The sequence below is a fragment of the Agelaius tricolor genome, unplaced genomic scaffold (genome assembly GCF_023055355.1).
Source record: "Agelaius tricolor isolate 1412-34295 unplaced genomic scaffold, bAgeTri1.0.p SCAF_5, whole genome shotgun sequence".
NCBI lineage: Eukaryota > Metazoa > Chordata > Aves > Passeriformes > Icteridae > Agelaius > Agelaius tricolor.
The window spans coordinates 54,555,666-54,577,389 of record NW_027269265.1 but is presented as its reverse complement, the minus strand read 5'-3'; the positions used below and the strand labels follow the sequence as shown (position 1 = coordinate 54,577,389).

Sequence of the window (21,724 nt, the reverse complement as noted above, 5' to 3'; positions counted from 1 at the left end):
TCCCTCTGTGTGGGACCTCATCCATATGAGTTACAAATTTAAATTCCTCTCCCTACACTCATTTCCCTTTCCACAGCAGCACCAGCCTTCTCCCTGAACTCTTGTTATTGATCCCAGATTTCTTTGTTTCCATTCACACCTTCCAATCTGACCTAGTTACAGCAATTCCAGTTGAAGGTAACCATAGAAACAAAGAGCCACCAGGCTGCATCACTTGATGGCTACATCACATCTTGGAATTCTGTGCCTGCAAAACACTGGATGGAATGTTTTTATTTCCATCCCTTTGGCAATTCATATTAATAAACATTAATAGATGTTTAGTATCTTTTAAAATATAATTGTCCTCAGAACAGTGCAGTAATTATTTAAAATGATCTTTTTTCCCATCATCAATTGCACAACAGAATATTTATCCTAAATTTAGTTGATATTTATGATCTTTTATCATGAATACAGGCGACATGAAGAGATCAGTTTTCTTTTTCCTATATTTGTTAAAAGCAAATAAATTCCATCTTCCTACACGAGTTAAACCTTTGGATACTTGCTTTGAGGGATCTTAACAGGCAAAAAGCACCACTAAACTCGATAAAATCCACTCTTGTTCCCTTCATGTGCTTCCTATAGTTTCAGCAGCTATAAGGGCTGTTAAGTCTTATTAACACAAATTATACAACAGCATTTGGAATTTTCTTCCAAGCTCCTTCTGACATGAAATCCCTGGCTGTGATTGTTTTCCTCTCAGCAGATGATTCAAGACAAGCCATGGAAGCTCCTGGAATCACCAGCCCTAAGCAGGGAAGGTTTCTGTGTCCTGCCAGTGCCAGCAGTGTTTGTTTGCCCTGCCCTTGCCCCACTCAGGATCTCAATGGGTGTCTCAGGGACAAGAACGGGACCTTTGTCATGAAAACTGCCAGGGAAAAACCAGCTGCTGTTATAGACTCACCAGCATCCTGCATCCAGCTGGGATTCCTGGCATCAATCCCTGCTGGAACACAATTAACCAGGTAAAATGCGTCCTTCAGTGCCCTGACTCCTTGTTTTACTTTCACTGCTTCCACCTCTGTATCTGCTGTCACCATCATGCTGTGACCCAGCTCCCCAGACTGCCAAAACCACCACCATGAACCAAACCCACTACCATGAACCACCAAAAATCCAAGGGGAGGGAAGAGATGCTCTTTGGTTCACTCCTCTGCTCAGCCTGCAAATCTGGTGACCAGAATTTGGAGAAAATATATTAAAATTCCTTATTTCACTACCATGATTTGACTGGAACTTGCTTTAAAATACCCAAATGACCTGGGTGGTGAGGCATCACTAAATATTCACTAAATATTTGAGCATCTGGTGACCAAACCAGTAATCAGGGAAAGAGGGAGATGGGTTGAAAGGATTGCAGTCTCTCTTTTCTCCTTTTAGAGAAAATGAGTTACAATGATGGATAGTGAGGTCTGAAACCACAGGGGAAAAAAAATAAAAGGAAAACAACAAATGCCAAAAAACAGTTTAAAAGGGCAGAGCCTAAAAGAAGACTCAGTTCTTGGCTTTGATTCAGGCTAAGTAAAGCTGAAGATTCCAGGCACAGGGGAATTGTGGTGGCATGATTTACAAGCTTCTGTCATCAGTGCAATTAAAACAGCCACGTTGATGAAGCAAATGAAGCAGGAAACTACTAATTTAGTCATTGTGTTACTACCAGGGAAGAGCTTGACAGCTCCCTGTAACACCATTCCTACACCAGGCTTAGGATCCACTGCAAGCATCTGTGTAACACCAGCAGAAGAGGGAGAAACTGGAAATATTGTCTTTATTCTTGTTGTATTATCAGGAATGAGCTGGAATTCTGGAATAAGTTGGCCTAAATGAGTTAGTGGTCTATCCAGAACTCTTTGTTAGGGTTGCTAACACTTCATACCCACAATAAAGTCTTGATTTTCCATACAAACAGTGTAACTTCATGGAATATTTGCTCAGTGCTCTGCTCTAATAACTCATCTGACTGATAAATGCAAAAGTGACTGTTTAGATGCAAAAAAGACTGAGATTGTGAGGAGTTTGCATCTTGGCAGGAAAATCACCCAGGAATTACTCTGTGAAAGGGAGAAGATAAAAATAAGCTTATTTTTTGTCCTTCAGAAATAATAAATTCAGATTAGCAACTGAGGGAGCGAGGTGGTGGTTGTTTAGAGTTCTACACTTTTGAAAGCAAAACCTGAGTAAGGAAAAAAAAAAGGAAAGGATCTGATGATAACATGGGAATACCAGCAGGACTTTCACTAGAAACCATTACAAAGCAGCATCAGAACAGAGCACTTCTCCCCTTATTCCTGGTCTGCTGGAATTCCAGTGTCTGCTGCTGTCTGAGTGTGATTCCCTCCCCTGCTCCCCTGGCAGTTTGTGCCCTGACCCTGATAAACCCACGGGCAGCCCGAGATCCACTGCAGAATGTGGAATCCCTGCCAGCCATGGCCACACAATGGGGATTTCTGTTCCTTTGTTGGTTGTTTCCCTCTCAAAGTTCCTCAGCTCTCAGCCACTCTCCCAGGACTAGAGAAAAAGTGGAATATGTCAGAGTAAAAAATACCAAGTAAATCTTTGGTAGCAGTTTGTTTTAAATGCATGGACTGCAACAGCATTCCAACCTAATCACTGGGTTCCCATGCCTCAGGCTCCAGGCCCCCATTCCCTGCCTAGCTATTTCCCACTGTGTTTGAATTTATTATTCAATTTATTATTTATTTTTATGTTCAGAGCTCCTCAGCCTTTCCCTCTTGTGAAAGACAGAGAAAACCTGGGGTCCTTTCTCTCCTCACATGTATTTTTTTGGAAGAAAGGAAAAAGGTATCAAAAAGACTATTAAAAGTATCAAAAAGTTTAAAGGTGCAGCTAAATCTGATTTTCACTCTGTTTCCCTCCCCAAATCCTCAGTTCCTGCACTCTTCCCCTTCAGAAAGCTGCTCTGTGTCTTTCCCTTGTTCACTGCTCTCTCCTGCTGCCTCCTTTTCCCACTATGCCAAGATGCCTTGGAGCCATCTGGCCTTACCAAGTGGTGGATCTCATACTATAATCTGGGTGAAAAGGAGGATTTTCCCTGCATCCATGAGGATTGCAGCACAGCTACAGGGCATTTCCATGTGCTGGTGCCAGTCTGCGTGCTGCAGTCAAAGTCTAGTCCTTTCTGAAAACCAAATTAAAAGAAACTTATCAGACCTTGGCAAAAAAAAACTTATCAGACCTTGCCTCCTACATAAAACTCCACAATGGGATGAGACAACAAACACAGAAAATGTTGTGGTTTTGCTACATATTTAAAGTGCTTTCCTCAGGGAAAAGGAACTTTTTAAACATTAAACCAATGCATGAGACAGTGTAAAGATACCTGAGCTACCAATTTTCCCTGCTTTTTCACCATTCCAGTCTATTCCAGTAAGAAATCCCTCACTGACTCATTAGCAGAAGAGCAGACATGCCACTTCTGCAAAAACTCTCCCACTTTTACATCCCCCCTTCCCATACTTTGCTCCCTTTCACAATCCTCACCTTTTCTGCCCACATCTCGTGACTCTTTGGTTAAACTCAGGGCTTTATGTCCCTCACACAAGCTCTTTGTGCTGCTAAAGCTACACCGGGCAGCGACCGCAGCCTTTCACCCACTTGGCCATAGAGCAGAGCCTGTTCTCCTCTCTCTGCTGGGGCTGGTTTGAGTCCCAGGAGCCAAAGAAAACTCGGAACAAGCCCTGCCTGAAGCCTGACAGCCTGGCTGGCTGTGCTGCAGGAGGCTGAGAGCAGCAGGGATTATTTCAGAAGCATCTTTCAATGGCTTGTCATTAAGTTACAGTGCAGTTTTCCATGGGATATATCCAGGTGGGGAGTTCTGGGAGCTGATTTTGATTCTTTGTCCATCTAGGGGTAAATTCCAAAATGGAGCAACCTCCTTTTCAGCTTATTTCATAGAATCAACACAGAATCCAGGAATGGTTTGGGTTGGGAGGGACCTTAAAGCTCACCCCATTCCAACCCCCTGCCAGGTTGGATGGGGCTTGAAGCACCTTCCACTGTCCCAGGTTGCTCCAAACCCCTCCAACATGGCCTTGGACACTTTCAGGGATAGGGCAGACACAGCTTCCCTGGGAAATCTGTGCCAGGGCCTCAGCATCCTCAAAGGGAAGGATTTCTTCCTGAGTTGTACATATGCAGGCCCATCTACAGGACTAAAATCCCCAAATTCAAAGAACTCAGCGAACTTTTCCCTCACCACAAGCAACAAGTTTCAGGTCCACCTTAATGTGGTGTCTGGCTGTAATTTAGTCTGATCCTTGTCACAGGGCTATTTTGAACCAAACTAAATAAAACTTGCATGTCTTAGGAAAACATTCCTGTCATTTCTGACTTTCCTCACCCCACACCACAGGCAAAGATTGTCTAACAGGCTGAAGCCATCCTGCAGCCTTAACACCAGGCAGAAACAGAGGAAAGCTCTGGCATGCCTTGGCACAAAGCTAAAGAGGAGAGATTTGAATTGGAAGAAATCCTTCCCTGGGAGGGTGCTGAGGCCCTGGCACAGATTTCCCAGAGAAGCTGTGGCTGCCCCATCCCTGGAAATGTTCCAGGCCAGGTTGGATGGGGCTTGCAGCAACCTGGGATAGTGGAAGATTTCCCTGTCCATAGCAAGGGATTGGAACTGGATGTGCTTTAAGGTCCTTTCCCACCCAAATCCTTCTGTGATTCTATGATTAACCCTGTGGGTTCCTTCCCCTGCTTAGGCCCTGCTCTGCCTCTACAGAAAGGATTAATGATCCTCCCACTTATTCATGCAAAATAATCACAGGAAAAGATTCCTATTGCCAGGAAAGCTGGGGATCACACCTGCCTGGCCCTGGGAAGTGGCCACGCGTCCTGTAAGAGGTAGGCAAAGCCTCAGGGAAAGAGGTCTGTGTTGTTTTTTTCCTTGCCACACCACATCTTGCATAACCTAACGCAGGAATTGTGTACAATAGAGTGCCCCACGGCAAGGAAAAGATGGCAAAGATGCCATTATCCCACCTGTTAATAAAAGCATGGCCTGGGGCAGCAGAGCTCAACCAGCTCTGCCTGTGCCACAGCAAAGCTGTGAAATCCGGCAGCCACCAGCGGCAGCCTGGCAAAAACAGAGCAAAACAATGCAGATTTTGGGCAGAACAGCAATAGCTCCTTTCTGAGCTCAGCAGTGAATAGTGGGGTGAGAAGTCTGGGGGGGGGAAAAGGCAGAAAAAGGAGGAAAAAGCAGGAAAAAAAGTATGAAAAAGAAGGGGGAAAGGAAAAAAAGTAAAAAAAAGAGTAAAAATAGTTAAAAAGGTTTTTAAAAGAGTAAAAATGGTAAAAAATAGTAAAAGGAGAGGGGAAGGAGGAGAAAAGGGTGGAAGAGGGGAAGCAGGAAGAGGGGTGAAGGGAAAAAAGAGGGAAAAGGAGTGGAAAGAGAAAAGGCAGGAAGGAGAGAAGGAGAGAAGAGGAGAAGGGAGGGAAAAGGGGGCAAGAGGGAAGAAAAGGGGAAAGAGATGACGAAAGGGGGAAAAAGGGAAGAAATAGAAACGGGAAAAAGGGGGAAAGGTAGGAAAAGGGGGAAAGAGGAGAAGGAGGAAAAGGGGGATAAAGGGAGGAAAAAGAGGGGAAAGGAGGGAAGTGGGAAAGGTGAGGAAGGGGAGGGGGAGAAAAGGGAGGAAGGAGGAGAGGGCAGAAAAGAAAATGAAGGGGGAAAAAAAGAAAACAGGGAAAAGGAAGGGGGGAAAAAGAAGGGGAAGGGCAAGAAAAATAACGCGGGAAAAGGAAAAAAACCGGCGGGTGCAGCTCTTTACATCACGAGCCAAAAAATCTCGAGGACACGAAGCTGGGAGCGGGAGGTGGAGGAGGAGGAGGAGGAGGCGAGGGGCTCCCGTCCCCCGGCGGTCCCGGCCGGCAGCCGCTTCGAAAGATCGGGCCGGGCCAATGGGCGGGAGCGGGAGGGCGGCGGGACAGCCGGGATTGGCGCTGGGGCTCGGCTGATCCCGCCGGGAGAGCCCCGGCACCGGGCGGAGCGGAGCGGGGGGGATGCCGGGGAGAGGGGGGCGGCGAGCCGGGCAGGGGAGGAGGAGGAGGAGGAGGAGGAGGAGGATGCTGAGTTTGGGGAGGGGGGCGATGCCGGGAGGGAGGAGAATGTCTGGGAGAAAGGATGATGCCGGGAGAGGGAGGGGATGCCGAGGGAGGAGAATGCCCGGGGAGGGATGCCCGAGAGGGGGGTGCGAGGGGGCGTGTGGGTGGAAGGGGCCGAGCTTCCCTCAAAACACAGGGCTATGTGCGAGGATAAAGTGCATCAGTGCGGGGACAGCCAGCCTAGGGGGCACTTCCGAGCAGGCGGAGAGAAGCGAGAAACAAAGGGAAGGGAGGACATGAGCGAAGGCGAAGGGAGGGAGCAGGGGATCAGCTGAGTTCAATCCCGCCAGGAAAGCTCTCCCCCTCCGGCACATCCCCGAGAGGCGCAGGGACGGGCTCTCCCCCCACCTCTCCCCCTCTGGTCAAGAAGACAAAGAATCGAGCGGCCCCATGGGGAAAGGGGGTGAGCAAGGGGGGGACTCGGGGGAGCCGGCGGCGCAGATCCGCTTCTACACCTGGGAGGAGATCCAGAAGCACAACCTGAGGACGGACAAGTGGCTGGTGATAGAGCGAAAGGTTTATAATGTCACCAAGTGGGCAAACAGGCACCCGGGGGGCCAGCGAGTCATCAGCCACTGCGCCGGCGAAGATGCCACGGTAAGGACCGACCCCCGCGGCTCTCCCGGCTCCAGCAGCATCCTCTGACAGCTCCTTCCCTCCCCGAGGGGAGCCAGCTCCTGCTGTCCCCTGTCCCCATCTCCCCAACACCTGCTGGACACCCGGCTCAGCCCTTTCGCTGCTCCCAGCTCGGTTCAAGTGGATGCAGATCCCCCCCGCGATGGGCTGGTAGGGATTGCTCTGCTTAAATCCTGCTGGTTTGCCTTTGTCTCCTGCTTGTGCCGTGCCTCGAGCCCTGAATTCAGGAGTAAAGTGTCCCAAATGTCCCCTTTTCCAGGGGGCAGCTTGTGACATGCAGAGTCACACAGCCAAGCACAGGGAGGGTTAAACAGAGGCCAGGCTGTGTCTCAAAGTTGCTTCTGTGAGGAGGCTTTAAAACAAGGAGCTTTTTAGCATTTTTCCCCAGGAGAAAATTCTCTGGAGAATTTGGTTACAGGTTGCTACAGAAAAGAGGGAAAAAAAAAAACCAAACCAGCAAACCATTTGCTGCTGCTCCAGCTGCTCCTTCGCTGGGTTCAGCCACCTCTCAGGTTTCAGTCAAAGATAAGAAACCAAACAACAACAAAAAAACCCCCGACCTTGAAACAGGAACAAATTAGAAATAAATTGTTTGTTGTCTGGGGTTCCCCTCAAAACCACCTTCCTCAGAAGTGCATCCAGAGAGCATGTTCTCCCTTCAGGGCGTGTTAATGAAATCCAAGCAGCCTCAGAGCTCTTCCCAAAACATGCAGAGACCAAGCAGGAACAGGAACTGCTGGTCTCCCACAGCTCCTGACACCTTGGCAAGGAGGAGGCTCCATGTGCGACAAAATTTTTTGGGAGAACCTTCCCTTTCCATCAGCCCCTATTTCCCTGTGTCCAGTGGGTATTTTCCATTCTTTTCCTTGAAGCACTGAGCTGCATTTTGGCCCTTCTATCCCTTTGCAGTAAATCCTCTGAATGAATAGCTTTCTCCCTCAGAAAGATGGGCCAGATTTTGCTTTCAACTGCTTAAACACAGAGCTGCTGAAACAGGAGGAGTTTGACTCCTATCCCCAAGAATTTAACTCCAGTATCTCCATTAGCAACCAAAAAGCATCTGTTACTGCAGAATCCTTGAAAGGGAGGCTGAAACACAGGTTGGTGGTTCCAGGATTGCTGGTTCTCCTCCCACCTCCCCAGACTACACTACATCCCACACTCCATGAAGGCATGGCCTTAAAAATGCTCTGAAATTGTTAAATCACCGCTCCGAGCACTAAACCAGGATTGGCATCAGTTTTGCAGCTTCCCTGTGGTGAACAACCATTTACAGCCAGAAAACCCTCTCTCATTCAGGGGGAGAACCCTCTGTGGGTTTAGACTGGATTTTAGGAGGAAATCCTTCCCTGTGAGGATGCTGAGGCCCTGGCACAGGTTGTCTAAAGAAGCTGTGGCTGCCCCATCCCTTCAAGTGTCCAAGGCCAAGCTGGATGGGGTTTGGAGCAACCTGGTTTATGGAAGGTGTCCTTGCCCATGGCAGGGGAGTGAAGTGGGATGATTTTTGAAGTCCCTTTCAACTCAAACCATTCCATGGGTCTCTTATTTTTTTAAACACAGCATCTGAGTCTGGGCCAACCCGTTCTAGTGTCACCTCATGCACAGAACACAAAGGCAGGGACACTCTGCAGTGTCTCTGTCCCAGAAGTGTTCAGGGACGTAAAAGAAAATCCTTGTGCTGACTGCTGTAAGCACTCCCAATGCTCAAGTACAGCTCATATCTCAATTACACAAAGTTTTTTTTCTCACCAAAAGCAGCTGGAATAACTCCCATATCCCATAAAACACTTCGGTTTATTTGGTCAGTAGATCACAAAGTTGGGAGGTCAAGTGCCAATATCACACAGCATTTCCCAGGGACTCTCTTTTCCCTTAAGCTTTTTATCTCCTGCAGCACAGAACTGAGAACAATTCTAAAATTCAGGAACTCTCTTAAATTTGGGACCTATTAGTACAGGAGCTTAATCAGATAAACATAACAAAAATCCAATCCTTCCATCATTTGCAGGATCTCCAGGCAGTAAGCACCCAATCAGACCTCCAAAGACTTTTTTATTCCCAGCAGTTAAGAAGCATTAAAAAATGTTGATTCAGTATTATTTTATGTGTCACCCTCTCTCTTTCCCTTTCTTCCCCTTTTTTTTGTTTTCACCCAAAACTGCAGAGCCTTGCAGTAGACACAGTCTACTTCTCCCCTCATTCTGCTTTTCCTTCCTCTTTTACATCTTCTACAAATTGTTCCAGAGAGAGAAACAGGGAATCGGAGTCAACATTTCAGTGACCCATTTCTGGGTCAACTTCCCAGGTGACAAGTTTCAATTGATTTTGGAGGACTTTGGGCCTGAGGTTGTTGCCTGGCATTTTTGAACTGCAGATGGAGGGCAGCTCCCAGAAGGGTCAGCTGGACACGGGGAGCACTTTCCAGTCTGCCCTTTGTCTTTAGAGCCAGGAGGGAAATATTAGTTGGTCACTACAATTGTTAGGCAATGGGACAAAGGTGGAAAGGCTGGAGCACAGTTCCCCTCACTCCTGTTTTTAACGATTTTTTTTTTCCATACTCTCTTAGCACTTCATGGAACCAATCTTTCCTGTTCTCCCAGGTGAATTCCAAGAGCTGACTCCAGTTCTGTGCAGTGAGGAAAGGGCAAGGACAGAGTGAGGGTTTCTGATCTGGGTCAGCTTTCTGTCCCTGCTGCTGTCCTTGGGGTTAAAATTCCAGCTGTGCCATGTGAAAGGATCTGGCCAAGATCTCACTATAAGCATCAGGCACCTGTGGGATACAGGTGGACAGAAATATGTGGAAAGGGGAAGGAACAGAGAAAAAGAAGAGCCAGATAAACTTGTGAATGCCAGGATCAAAAGGACTCCACAAACAAGGCATTATTCTTCTGAAAAGTCACCAGTTTTTCCTCAGGTGTTTTACAGCTGGGATCTCCAGGCCTGGCCAAAACACCCAGGAATATCTTTTGTGTTTGCAGTCACATCCAGCTTCAGTCACCAGTCAGCCCCTCTCCTGACTTGCCTCCAGGAGCAGACTTTCCAAGGGTATTTATATCCTAGAAAGGGATTTGCACAAATTCCCCTCTGCCTACCTTCTAAGGGAATTAACAGGATTTAAGTATTTAGTTGCTTAGAAAGAATTTCTCGAGGTGCCTTTCACCATATGGCTGGATGCCATCCCAGGTCTCACCATTCCCAGCACAGCAAATTAAATCAGTGGAATTAATGTCCCAAAAAGTGATCCCAGAGCTGGAAGTCACCTGGCCCCCTTTTCCACTGGTTCAACAACTGCTGGAGGTGGGTGGGAATGACACAGTGAATAGGAAGCACATCTTACTCCTGGATCTCACACAGTTCCTCCTGTTTCCACTCCAGGATGCATTCCAGGCCTTCCACATCAATCCCACCTTGGTGCAGAAATTTCTCAAGCCGTTGCTTATTGGAGAACTCGCTCCAGGGGAGCCCAGCCAAGACCGAGACAAAAATGTGAGTATTTATTCCTCAGCTGGGGTTCAGGCTGCCTATTCCCACCATTCTTTCCCTCTTGGGATGCTCTCCAGAGAGGGAAAGGAGTTCTCAGTGACTGAACATCTCCATGTAGAGTATTTTCATCCTATCATGGATTCAAGTATGTGTGGAAAGGGGGTGACACTTTTGGCTGTACAAATATTTTCTTTCCCACAGAGCCACCAACAGCCAATTTCTGGAAGCCCATTCCAGGCACCCAGGCTGGACTGAGCCCATCCCAAAGGGAAATGGGAACTGAGACATGTGGAATGGGAAATGTGCACCAGCCCTCGTGACTGGTGCACATTTCCCTTCTTGCTGCCCCTTTGCTGGTGGCCAAGCTCCAAAACACAAGCCCCCAGATGTCCCATTTTGGTGGCCTTGCTAAGGAGCAGCAGCCACTGCCCATCCTCAGGGCAGCTCTGTATCCCTGCTCATCCATTATTCAGGCCCAGAGCGTGGCACAACTGGCTCTGCCCAGGAAACTCAATCCTGCCCTGTTGTTTGTAGCTGGCCATGATTGTGCTATATCTGTGTCACTCACAATAGAGGGGACAATGCTGGCCCCCAGTGACCCAGGAATGCCCCTCATGGATGGCTGCACAGGAGCTGGCCCACGGATTGAATGGATGACGGGTGATAGTGGGTGCTCATTATCAGAGCTCTGGAATTAGGCACAATAGCACTGAATTCCCTCTTGCTCCAGCTTCTCCTTAGTGCTTAGGAAGCTCATTCAGACAAGAGCCATCAGGTGATGCGACACTCAACAGAGCTTGGATTACTCATTCTCCTGGCTCCAGGTCCAAAAGGTCAGGATGTGGGCTCAGACCAGCCAGGATGTTTATTCATAGGAATACAGGGCAAAAAGCTGGAATTTAGAGCCAGGGTCCTTGGCATGGAGCTCATCCTTCCTCCATCCATCCCCCAACTCAGTCAGGCTCACTCCCAAGCCTCACCCTGCTCTTGCCTGTCCTGTTACAGTCCCAGCTGGTGGAAGATTTCCGGACCCTGCGGAAGACAGCGGAGGACATGAACCTGTTCCGAGCCAGCCCCTTGTTCTTCTCCTGTTACCTGGGCCACATCATTGTCATGGAAGTTTTGGCTTGGCTCATGATTTCCTACTTTGGGACCGGCTGGATCACAACCCTCATCCTTGCCTGCATCCTTACAACTTCCCAGGTGACAAAGAGAGATCTTCCTCACACTGCCAATGTGCCCTCCATTTCTTTCCTGTTTAGCTCTGATTCCCAATAGCTTCTTAACTATTTGATTTCTCCCTATCCCAGGCCCAGGCAGGGTGGCTGCAACATGATTTTGGACACCTCTCTGTCTTCAAGAAGTCTTCCTGGAACCACATCGTCCACAAGTTTGTCATTGGGCACCTGAAGGTAAAGGGAATTATGGAGCTAGGGAATTCTGGGAATGCATTACTTTGGCTGTGGCGGAGTAGGAAAGGGAGGCTCTCAACCTTCCCAGAGTGAGCAGAGGCACAAAAAAAGTTGGTGACACAACTTGCCCATGGGGCAGCCTGGGTTAGAGGAAGGTGTCCCTGCTCATGGCAGGGGGTTGGGACTGGATGAGCTTTAAAGTCCCTTCCAACTCAAGCCATTTCAGGATTTTCTGGGAAGACACAGTGACTTGTAACTCGCTCAGAGTGTGTTTATTCTGTGTTCTTTCAATATGGATGATCCTTAGGGATCCCTCTGCAAGCAGCAGTCTCATAGCAACCAACAACTCCACCACTCCCTGCTCACTGTTCTTTCCAAAGCAAATCCCACTTTGGCCATAATTTGACTCGCACCACTTTAGTTCCTAAAAAAGATTGGGTAACCCCACCTTGGGAGCAGCTCTCCATGGATGAAAACCCCTCATTCTCCTTGCCCAGGGTGCCTCTGCAAACTGGTGGAACCACCGCCACTTCCAGCACCACGCCAAGCCAAACATCTTCAAGAAGGACCCAGATGTGAACATGCTGCACATTTTTGTCCTGGGAGACACACAGCCCGTTGAGGTAAGGAAGAGTGGGGAAAACATGGAAAACTACTGTCCGAGAGGGCCAGGAGAGTGGTTGCGCAAATCCAGGAGTTGGCTCCCACTGTTAGACATGACTTACGCCGGCAGGACTTCCAGGAATGCTAGAAAGGAAATGCTTAATCCAGGGATTTTGTCTGGCTACGTGGTCTGACAGCAGTTTGGAGCCAACCCTTGGGCTGAGGAGCAGCATTGACTACTAATTCCCAATCCATTTCCTGTGCTGACCACAGGAGAAAGTGTCTTGGGTTACCTCGGGAAAAATAATGCAGATGGGGCTGGAGAGAAAGCAAAAAGCCACTAAAGGCCCCTTCATGCTGCTGGCTTGAAGTACCAACGTGAGGGGGGAATACAGTGTTCCTCAGTATTCCAGCAGGAGCATTTCAAATCTGACCTTCCATTTCCATAGCAAATATCTTCCAACATCAAGTGATTTTAATTTTAGTTCTATCTACCCGTCCAGAGCCAAAATATTTACTGCCTGTTTATAAAAAACTACCCAAAGCACTTAAATCATGGTGTTTTTCACAGTGGAACAAGGATTTCTAGTTTTAAAAACAAAGCCCCAAGAAAAGGGACAAGCAGCAAAGACAACACAGGGAAATACAACATTAAAAATGGTTTCTCAGTCAGATTTTGTATTATTGAGAAAGCAGACCATGGTTCTATTACTTAAAGGAAAACCTAAACATTTGTGATAACAAGGAAAAAATTGATTTCTGCCTCAAAATATCTGATATTATCAGATATTATTATATTATCAGTCTATCCCAATATTCTCACATTGGTATAAAAATCCTTTTCCAAATGATGCCAAGCACACAGCCTTGCAGAGCTCATCCCAGAGGGAATAATGTGCCTGATTTTTTGGTGTTACAAGCCTTCCCTTCCAAAAAATCAGACTTTATGCCTATCACATTCATATTAGTAAAGATGGAGGTGCTGGCAGCTCTTCTCAGAGATACAGGGATGGCAGAAGGTGAAGTGCATCAAAATTCCATCAAGTAAATAGAAACTATCTTTAAAAATTGAGCTTACACCTAACACAAAAGACAAAGTTAGGACATTTAATCACTTCGAATCTCTTCTTACCCGCTCGTGGGAATTCAGTCAAAATTCTCTGGTCAATAAATTAAGAATTATTGCAGAGAATCTGCTTTTACCTGGGAATGTCCCAATCCCAGGCTGAGCTGTCTCTTTGTGTCCTGCAGTATGGCAAGAAGAAGCTGAAGTACCTGCCTTACAACCACCAGCACGAATACTTCTTCCTCAGTGAGTATCCACCCTCCTCTCTTCCCTTTTCCTGAATGCCACTTGTCATTTCCAGCCCTCACTGTGTGAGCAGAGCAACTCCTCAAATCCCAACTCATCCCAACCTTCCTCAGGACCCTGTGCAGGTCCCAAAATCAGCTCAGGGATATCCGAACACCTGGAACATTGCCCCATAGAGCAAGGGAATGTAAAACAGCTGAGGCTGGGAATAACCTCCATGTGAGAGGCTCCATGGAAGAGCTGAATGTTCCCAGTTCCATGGAAGCAGTCCCTCATGTCACACACCTCCCCACCCCTCTGATGGCCAAACCATTTCCCTTTGCCTTGCAGTCTTCCCACCTCTGCTCATCCCTGTGTATTTCCAAATCCAAATCATCTCGACCATGATCAAGCGCAGGTTCTGGGCGGTGAGTGAAACATTCCCTCCATCCTTACGGGGTCTGGCTGGAAACTGGAGCAGAGAGGGAGGCCAGGGGGCAGGCAGGAATTACCCAATGTTCCAAACATCACCAGCAAGGACACATTATCCAAGGTGGGGAAAGTGATGCCTGGTGTTTTCTCTGTCCCCCAGGACCTGGCCTGGGCCATCAGCTACTACCTGCGCTACTTCATCACCTACATCCCGTTCTACGGCGTCCTGGGATCCCTGTGTCTCCTCACGTTTGTCAGGTGGGGCATCCAGGGCATCCCTGCTGCTCTCCCATCCCTCCAGTGCTGTTTGAGCCTGGCCTCAGCTCTGCTGTGTCCCACTGCTTCACTTCCCTGTCAGCATCTCCGAGTTCCAGCTCCTCTGGCACTCTCCCTGCACCTTCCCCTGCCCTGTGATGGTCCTGCCAGGATTCCCCTGCCATTCCTCATTCCCTGTTCCCACACACTGCTCACCCCACTTTGGCCATGGCTGGACCCTCCCAGAGTGCCTCATCCCACCCTCTTCCCAGCAGACTGTGGAGATAATTCTGTGCACGCTCCAAGTCTGAAATCAAGCTGGAAAACTTATCACAACCAGCCCATTATTCCCAAAATACTTGAAGAAACTCAAAGTGCAAGGAAAAAAAAGTGAAATTGCAAAATTGGGTCATCTGCTTTTGCAGAAAACAAGCCTGGAACAAAGATGATTCCAGGCAATTCATTGTCAACATCCATCCAAGTCTCTGCTGCCCCCTGCAAACCCTACTTTAATTACCTGATGTCCCCATGTCTGGTAGAAATTCTTGTGATTTTTCCTGGTTTTGCAGGTTTCTGGAGAGTCACTGGTTTGTGTGGGTCACCCAGATGAATCACATTCCAATGGAAATTGATTCTGAGAAGCACAGAGACTGGCTGAGCTCCCAGGTAACTGGGAGGGGAGAAAACCACCCCTAACTCACCCCAAAATGGGATTTACTCAAAGAGTATGAGAGTTACCACCACCCCCAGTGTTACCACCACCTCTTACTAGGATAGAGTTGTCCTGTCCATTACTTTTCCCATAAAGATGTTCTTCCCAGAGCCAGCAGTGCTGGGGAAAGACATGGAATTCCAAAGTTCTGCAATTACTTTGACAATCAAAAGGTTACCTGCTCCTATGGTGAGTGAAGCTGGATGTGACTGCAAATCCAAAAAACATTCCTGCATGTTTTGGCCAGGCCTGTAGATCCCAGCAATAAAACAGCTGAGGAAAATATGCTGACTCTTCATTTTGGAGCCCGCCTTTGTCCCTTTGCTCTGGAAGATGAGTGATTGAGTTCTCCTTTTCCTCTTCTTTAACCTAGAACCATATTCTTGATATTTTGGCAGTTCTATCTCCCTGCAAATCCAAATAAAATGTGTGAGAGAGGAACCCTATCAAAAATTTGGTTGAATTTTAAGAATATTAAGAAAAAATATCAAATTTTATGATCACTAATGGCAAGAATACCTAAGAAATACTCTCAGAATATTACACTTAAAGCAAACTGAGTAACAATAACTACATAGGGATGGGGAAGCTTTGTGTCCACGTTCCTCCTGTTTTCCACCTTGATACTGCTGTCAACCTTCTGATCTCCAATGGGAGAGGCTGAGATTTAGGAATCTGGGCTTGGGCTGCTACATCACTTCACCACCAGTGAGAGTTTAATTACCTGAGGCCCTGAGGAAAGATTAAAACTCCCCTTGCTGCACCCGGCCATGGCAGGCTCTGCTCTCCCAGAGCTCAGGGAAGAGGAATTTCACCCTGATTTTGGGATGAGCCATCCCTAACCCTCACAGCTCTCTCTCTCTCTCCCTGGCAGATGGCAGCAACCTGCAACATTGAGCAGTCCTTTTTCAACGACTGGTTCACCGGGCACCTGAACTTCCAGATCGAGCACCAGTGAGTACAGAGCCGGGATCAGGATGGCACTGCCAGCTTGTCCCAGCCCAGGGGAGGGTATTATGGGCTGGGGAAGGATTGTATGCACAGGAAACAGAGTCCCAGACAACACAGGCATGGAAGATGTGGCTGCTCCACCCCTGGAAGCGCTCAAGCTCAGGCTGGATGAGGCTTGGAGCAACCTGCATTAGTGGAAGGTGACCATGCCATGGCAGGGCAGGAACTGAATGAACTTAAAGATCCCTTCCCATCCAGACCATTCCATGATAGTGTGCTTCTCTTACAGCCATGACATTTTTCTCTCTTGCTTCAAAGCTTTCACTCTCACGGCCTTAATTTAGGATTTAATTAGGAGTTGTTGTTATGCATCTACCAGTTGCAAAGGCTGTGGGCTCAAATCCCAAGCATCCACCTCAGAAAACTCCCCTTCCCTAAAGCATTCCAGTGTTTTATAGAGTGTGGGACTGTGTAGGATGCTGGGTAGCAGATTCCAGAAAAAATATGGAAAACAGGGCCATATGGACAGTCTGTTGCCAATGGCAACAGCAAATGTAAAAGAAATGGCTTTTAGGGTGAGGCTGGCTGGTTTGGGAGCCAGCTTAGGAAATCTCCATGGAAGAGTATAGGGGAAGGTACCCTCAAAACCCTTCTTCACCTGTTTCCACAGGTGAAAAAGCAGGTCACTGGGAATTCAGTTCAGCAAGAAACAATTATTCCCAGAGGAATGGTCGGCCATCTCTGAGGCTGTTCCCTCACTCCCACTGCCCTCCCATTGCAGTTTCTTGCACAAACTGGCTTTCAGTGTGTCCTGAGCACGGCTTTACTTTAAGACAGGACAGGAAAATCAGTTTTCACCACCTCCTTGAGACAGAGGAGCGTAAAGCAGAGGTGTCTCTGTGCCTCCCTTCCTTTGTGCAGTTTGAGGAGGAGGCACCAACAATGAGCCCCTGAGGATGCAGATCCTAATGCCCAGCCCTTGTCGCTTGTCTCCAGAGTTTTCTCAGCTTTGTTTTCTCTCTCTCCTCTCCAGCCTGTTTCCAACAATGCCACGGCACAATTTCTGGAAGGTGAAGCCTTTGGTGAAGTCTTTATGTGCCAAGTATGGAGTCCACTATGAGGAGAAGCCTCTCGGGAAAGCGTTCATAGACATCGTTGGGTAAGGCCCTCCTGAGCCCACTTGCAGCTCATTTTTCCTGGGACACCTGATATTTTCTAGCACAGAGGATCCAGGACATGGCAGACCCTTCAGAAATTTGTGTTGTTGCTGTCAAAGTACCAAACACTTGACCTTTAGACAGGTACAAACCTGATTGTGGCATTTGGGGACACGGGGGCTCAGCAGTGCTGGGGTCGATCTTAGAGGGCTTTTCCATCTCTAATGATTCTGATTTTTATACCACCCTGTTCTGACAGCTGATGGCTCCTGCTTTTGGGAGTTGCCAGCAGATCTCCTGCTGCAAAGTGAGATGAATCAAAGGGAAACTGGTCAGGTTACAGCCTCTGCTGTGTCCCCTGAGAGCTCTGCCAGCAGCAACAGGCAATTCCCTACAGGGAGAGCTGGAGAGGATCTAATAGTCCATGTCAGCAGCCTCGGTGTTGATGCTGCTGTCTCAGTTCCTCTGAGGGGAATAATTCATGGCAGGGAACATGAGAAAGCTCTGCAGTCCAGGCACCTCCTGCACAAAGCACTCTGAGCATGGGCAGATTGAAGTGGGGTGGCCACAGTGGGCAGGAGAGCTGGTTCCAAACCTGCTTTTGTCCCCAAATCCAGTTAGGACAGGGCCACACAGCACCAAGGCACAGCGGAGTGAAGCCTGGAGGCTCCCAGGAGAACTTACAGCCCCTTCCAGTGCCTAAAAGGGCTCCAAAGGAGCTGGAGAGGGACTTTGGACATAGGTCTGGAGTGACAGAAGCAGGGGGAATGGCTTCACACTGACAGAGGGTGGGTTCTGTGAGTGTGATCCTGTGATTGATGTTAAATTCAGTAACAGCCTTCATTGCAGGAAAACCACGACAGAAGCAAGATTCCCAAACTCCTCCTTTTCTTCCCGTAGGTCCCTCAAGAAATCTGGAGATCTCTGGCTGGATGCTTATCTCCATAAGTGATCGTGAATCTTTCTGGGGAGGTGTGAGTGACCGGGAGGGATGGGGGGGACGTGGGGGGGAATTCACGCTTGTGTCTTTTACTCTCAGATCTCAGTCTAAATCCAGGGTTGGAGGGGAGTTTCCTGCCTTGCCAGCTGCTTCTGGTGCAGGCCCTGTTCAATCCAGACAGATTTAAAATGTGCTCCAGAGGGTGGAAAGCAAGGCCAGCTGTGCAAATGTTTAAAAAAGGGGCATTAATATCTGACCTTGACCTTTTTTTCACAAGATTTGTTCTCATTCTGCCTAAACCACACAAACCCTGATTCACATCTAAGAGGTTTTAGGCCTCAGTGAGTGTTTGTGATCCAAGGACACCCCAGTCAGCTCATGTCTCTTTCCCATGTTTGTGTGGAAGAGGAATCACATGCCACGGGCCTGGCAGCTGCCTCCAGCCCTGTCCAGAGCCCAGCTCCCTCCTTTCCCTGCCTCCTCCCCTTCTCTAACCATAGCATCCCTTTAGTGCAAGCTGTGACCCTGGCCCTGCACAGCTAACCCCTAACCACAGCAGGGTTAACATAGCCGTGTTTTTAGGATCAGCCCCTCTTCTCAGGGGTCTATAGAAGATTTCTGGGTTTAAACAGCAAAACGTCTCCTTTAGGAGAGGGTCTGTTTTCTCTTTAATGAGCAGCAGGTCTGGCACAGCGAATCGTCAGTAAATCACACAAAAGACCAAAACAATCAAACAAGCAAAACGTGCTAATTGCTCCTCAGTGCTCCAGGGGAACCACAAACGGCCTTTTCACCATCCTGCCCTGCAGAAACCCAGAGTTCTGCCTGTCTGCACATGCCTGGCATGGCACCGAGCCTCCTCCTGCCTGCCCGAGGCCAGGAGCCATGGCACTGTTCACCCTTCCCTTGAAGAAAAGTTCTCCCTGCAAAAGGAGGAGCTGCTCAAATCCCAGCTGGAATCAGTCCTGCCCAGGCTGTGCAGCTGATCAGAGACCTTTGGAGAACCTCTTACAAGCTGTCTAAAACTCCATTTTCTGCCCACCACCTAATTACCAAAATTCACTAATGGCTTATCAGGAGATATGGTTGGACAGCTTCCAGGTGCTTCTGGAACAGGTGACCTGACCTCAAATAAATCCAAGGGTTCAGGTTCAGCTGCAACACAACAGAAGAGATATTTGGTTTAGGACAAAGGGCCATGGTTCCAAAAGCAGCCTCCAGCTCCAGCATCTGCCTCAGTGCTCCCTGGAAACACCAGGAGGGAGACTCTGGTTACTTTGCACGCCTCATTACTTCCCTCCGCTCTGAAACTGGATCCTCTCTGTCAAATCCTTGAATCCTAGCAGCATCCCACAGAATCAGCAAGGTGCTTCATCATGAATAGAGATGACTCTGGGACTGCGGCCAGCATTGCAAAAAAAAAAATAAATAATGTATTCCTTCCCCACCCTCTTTGGAGAATAAAATGAGATTTTATCTTTGCTTACAGTGGGGAATTCAGCATCTTGCAACTTCAGCAAGCAATGTTTATGGTTTGGAAAGGGCTTGTTCTGGGGCTCTTGCTCACCCAAGTGCCACCAGGAATGTTTAGGGTGAAAAGCTACACAAGTAACATCCTTCTGGATGCTGTGATCTCCCAGGCAGGTAGTAAGGAGCTCTCCTGGAATTTGGCTAACCTCATCAGGACTGCCTTAATTTGTGCATCCCTTCCTTGAATGTACCTCACTGTGCTCCAGCAAGGATGACCACGAGCACAGTGGCATCAGCAGTACAAACTTTTAAATATCCAGCTTCTTCTTCTGACAGCCCTTGGGGTTTTTTGTATTATTTCCAGAGCAAATATTTTCCTCCTTAGCCCTGCCCCTTCTTCTCTTCTCACTTTTCATCTTGGGAAGCTGTTTGGGTTGATCTTGGGGAAATAGCAGTTGTTAGGCAAACGGGCATTTCTTTCCCCAAAAAAACTTATTATTTTTCCAGGCAAAGCCTCTCTGGCTCATATAACTTTTTCCTCTCCCTCCAAAAAATCCCAGCTTTCTCTCTTGGAATTTGAGCTGTTTTCTATGTGCCTTGATTCCTTGTTGACACCCCATCCCTGCAAGTGTTACAGGCCAGGTTGGATGAGGTTTGGAGCAACCTGGTCTAGGAAAGGTGTCCATGGCAGGAGGGTGGAATTGGATGATCTTTTATTGCCCCTTCCAACCCAAACCATTCCAGGATTCTACAAGCTCTCCCCTCTTTAACTGGAGCAGGTCAAAGAGCCCTGGAAATCTGGATCAATCTGCTTTGTTATTATTGTTCTCCAAGTAAAATGAGGTTTATCTGGAGATATTCCAGAAGTTTCAGTAAGACTGGAAATGTAGATGGATATAAACTTCCCATGAGCTTTGTCTCCAGCAAGGCAGCAATAAGTGAGAAATAAGCAGGTTAAAATCTGCCATCAAAATTACTGAAACAGAGAATTTTCAGCACAGCTTTGCCCAGCTTTCTGAGGACTAACCAGTTAACTAATCAGTTTCTCTGAAAATAATGAGGTGAAATCTTGTTCACTGTCTCTCTTGATAAAGATCATTCATTTACACTGTAATGAGACACAAACATTAAAAAACCCAACCCCTAAGCCAGTAAGAGGTGCTGGGAGCCTGCCAGGGTTTATTGAACCCAGCTACACACATGGCAGTGGGGAGCTGGAAACACAGAGCTGGTTTCAGGGCAGAGAACCAAACAACAGCCAGGGAAGGACTGGATTTGCTCTCTCCACTCACTGTGGGGGACTGGAGTAGGAGCTGGAGGACCAGGATGATTGAGGATGCCAGAGAAAAGCACAAACTGCAGCAAAGAAAAGCCTCTGGGTGTGTTTTGGGAAGAGAATGAGAGATGGGAGAAGTTGGGGAAGGTCAGGGGTTGGGGAGGGATGCATGAGAGTTGGAGGAAAATTACTGAGAGATGAAGGAGGAGCAATTTGGGATCACGTGTCCCATGATCTCCCAGCATGGTTGGAATCTGCCTGGAGGGCTGTGCTGGAGACACAGGGCAGGACAGGGCAGAGCTGGGGCTCAGAGGGCGGGGCAGGGACTGGTGACAGCCACAGGCACCTCGGAGTGAGCTGGATCTCACACTGAGCCTCCCCTCCCACAGCTCTGGAGCAGGGACTCACTGCCCCAGCTCCCAGGCAGAGGCACAGGGGGAATTAGGGGACTTCCTTGGAGTTTTCCCTCCAAGCATGGATTTGAGGAGTCTAGCTCCCAGCTGCTCACTGAAATAGGGCTTGGGAGGCTTGTCAGGACCCATGTCCAGGCACCATTGTTCCCTGCTGCAGGGGTTGAGCTTTCTGGCTGGATTTGAGGTCTTCATTAGGGCAAAGACATCCTTTTCCTCAGGAGATGCTTTCCCAAGAAAGCCTTCCTAACAAAGCCCTAACATTTCCAATGTTAAAACAACAAACCCACATTCCTATAGGACAGCTCCTGGTTATTTTTAATTCTTTGAAAAAAAAAATCCAGTAACTCAAAAAGAACAATTTTTTTCCTTGTGTATTCTACCACTCAATAAAATCATAACTATTTGTTGACCATACAGATGCTTTATGTGTCTTTTTTCCAGAGCCACTGGTGCTCAGGGTATTTGTTCCCTCTTGGAGTGCCTTTTGCCATACAAACCCACAAGCAGGTGGCATGGAGATGC

General features: G+C 48.0%; 2 protein-coding genes across 2 annotated transcripts in view; one reads left to right on the top strand and one right to left on the bottom strand.

Moving 5' to 3' along the window:
• The window catches only part of LOC139590584 (acyl-CoA (8-3)-desaturase-like), a 33,619-nt gene that overhangs the window by 10,633 nt on the left and 1,262 nt on the right, over nt 1-21,724 (bottom strand). The gene's annotated exons all lie outside the window — the stretch shown is intronic.
• LOC139590583 (acyl-CoA 6-desaturase-like) lies at nt 6,307-21,616 on the top strand. The gene is made up of 12 exons (XM_071428299.1): nt 6,307-6,768; nt 10,183-10,293; nt 11,296-11,493; nt 11,601-11,702; nt 12,200-12,325; nt 13,557-13,617; nt 13,948-14,024; nt 14,189-14,286; nt 14,853-14,949; nt 15,870-15,949; nt 16,980-17,105; nt 18,004-21,616. The coding sequence occupies exons 1-12, from the start codon at nt 6,562-6,564 to the stop codon at nt 18,053-18,055; spliced, it is 1,335 nt and encodes a 444-aa protein (XP_071284400.1). The 5' UTR covers nt 6,307-6,561; the 3' UTR covers nt 18,056-21,616.

Excerpts from the sequence above, each read along its gene's own strand:
- LOC139590583 (XM_071428299.1), top strand. The coding sequence starts at position 6,562 with ATGGGGAAAGGGGGTGAGCAAGGGGGGGACTCGGGGGAGCCGGCGGCG. Across the intron at positions 12,326-13,556 it reads GAGACACACAGCCCGTTGAG|TATGGCAAGAAGAAGCTGAA; the intron begins GTAAGGAAGAGT and ends TGTGTCCTGCAG. Across the intron at positions 17,106-18,003 it reads GCGTTCATAGACATCGTTGG|GTCCCTCAAGAAATCTGGAG; the intron begins GTAAGGCCCTCC and ends TTCTTCCCGTAG.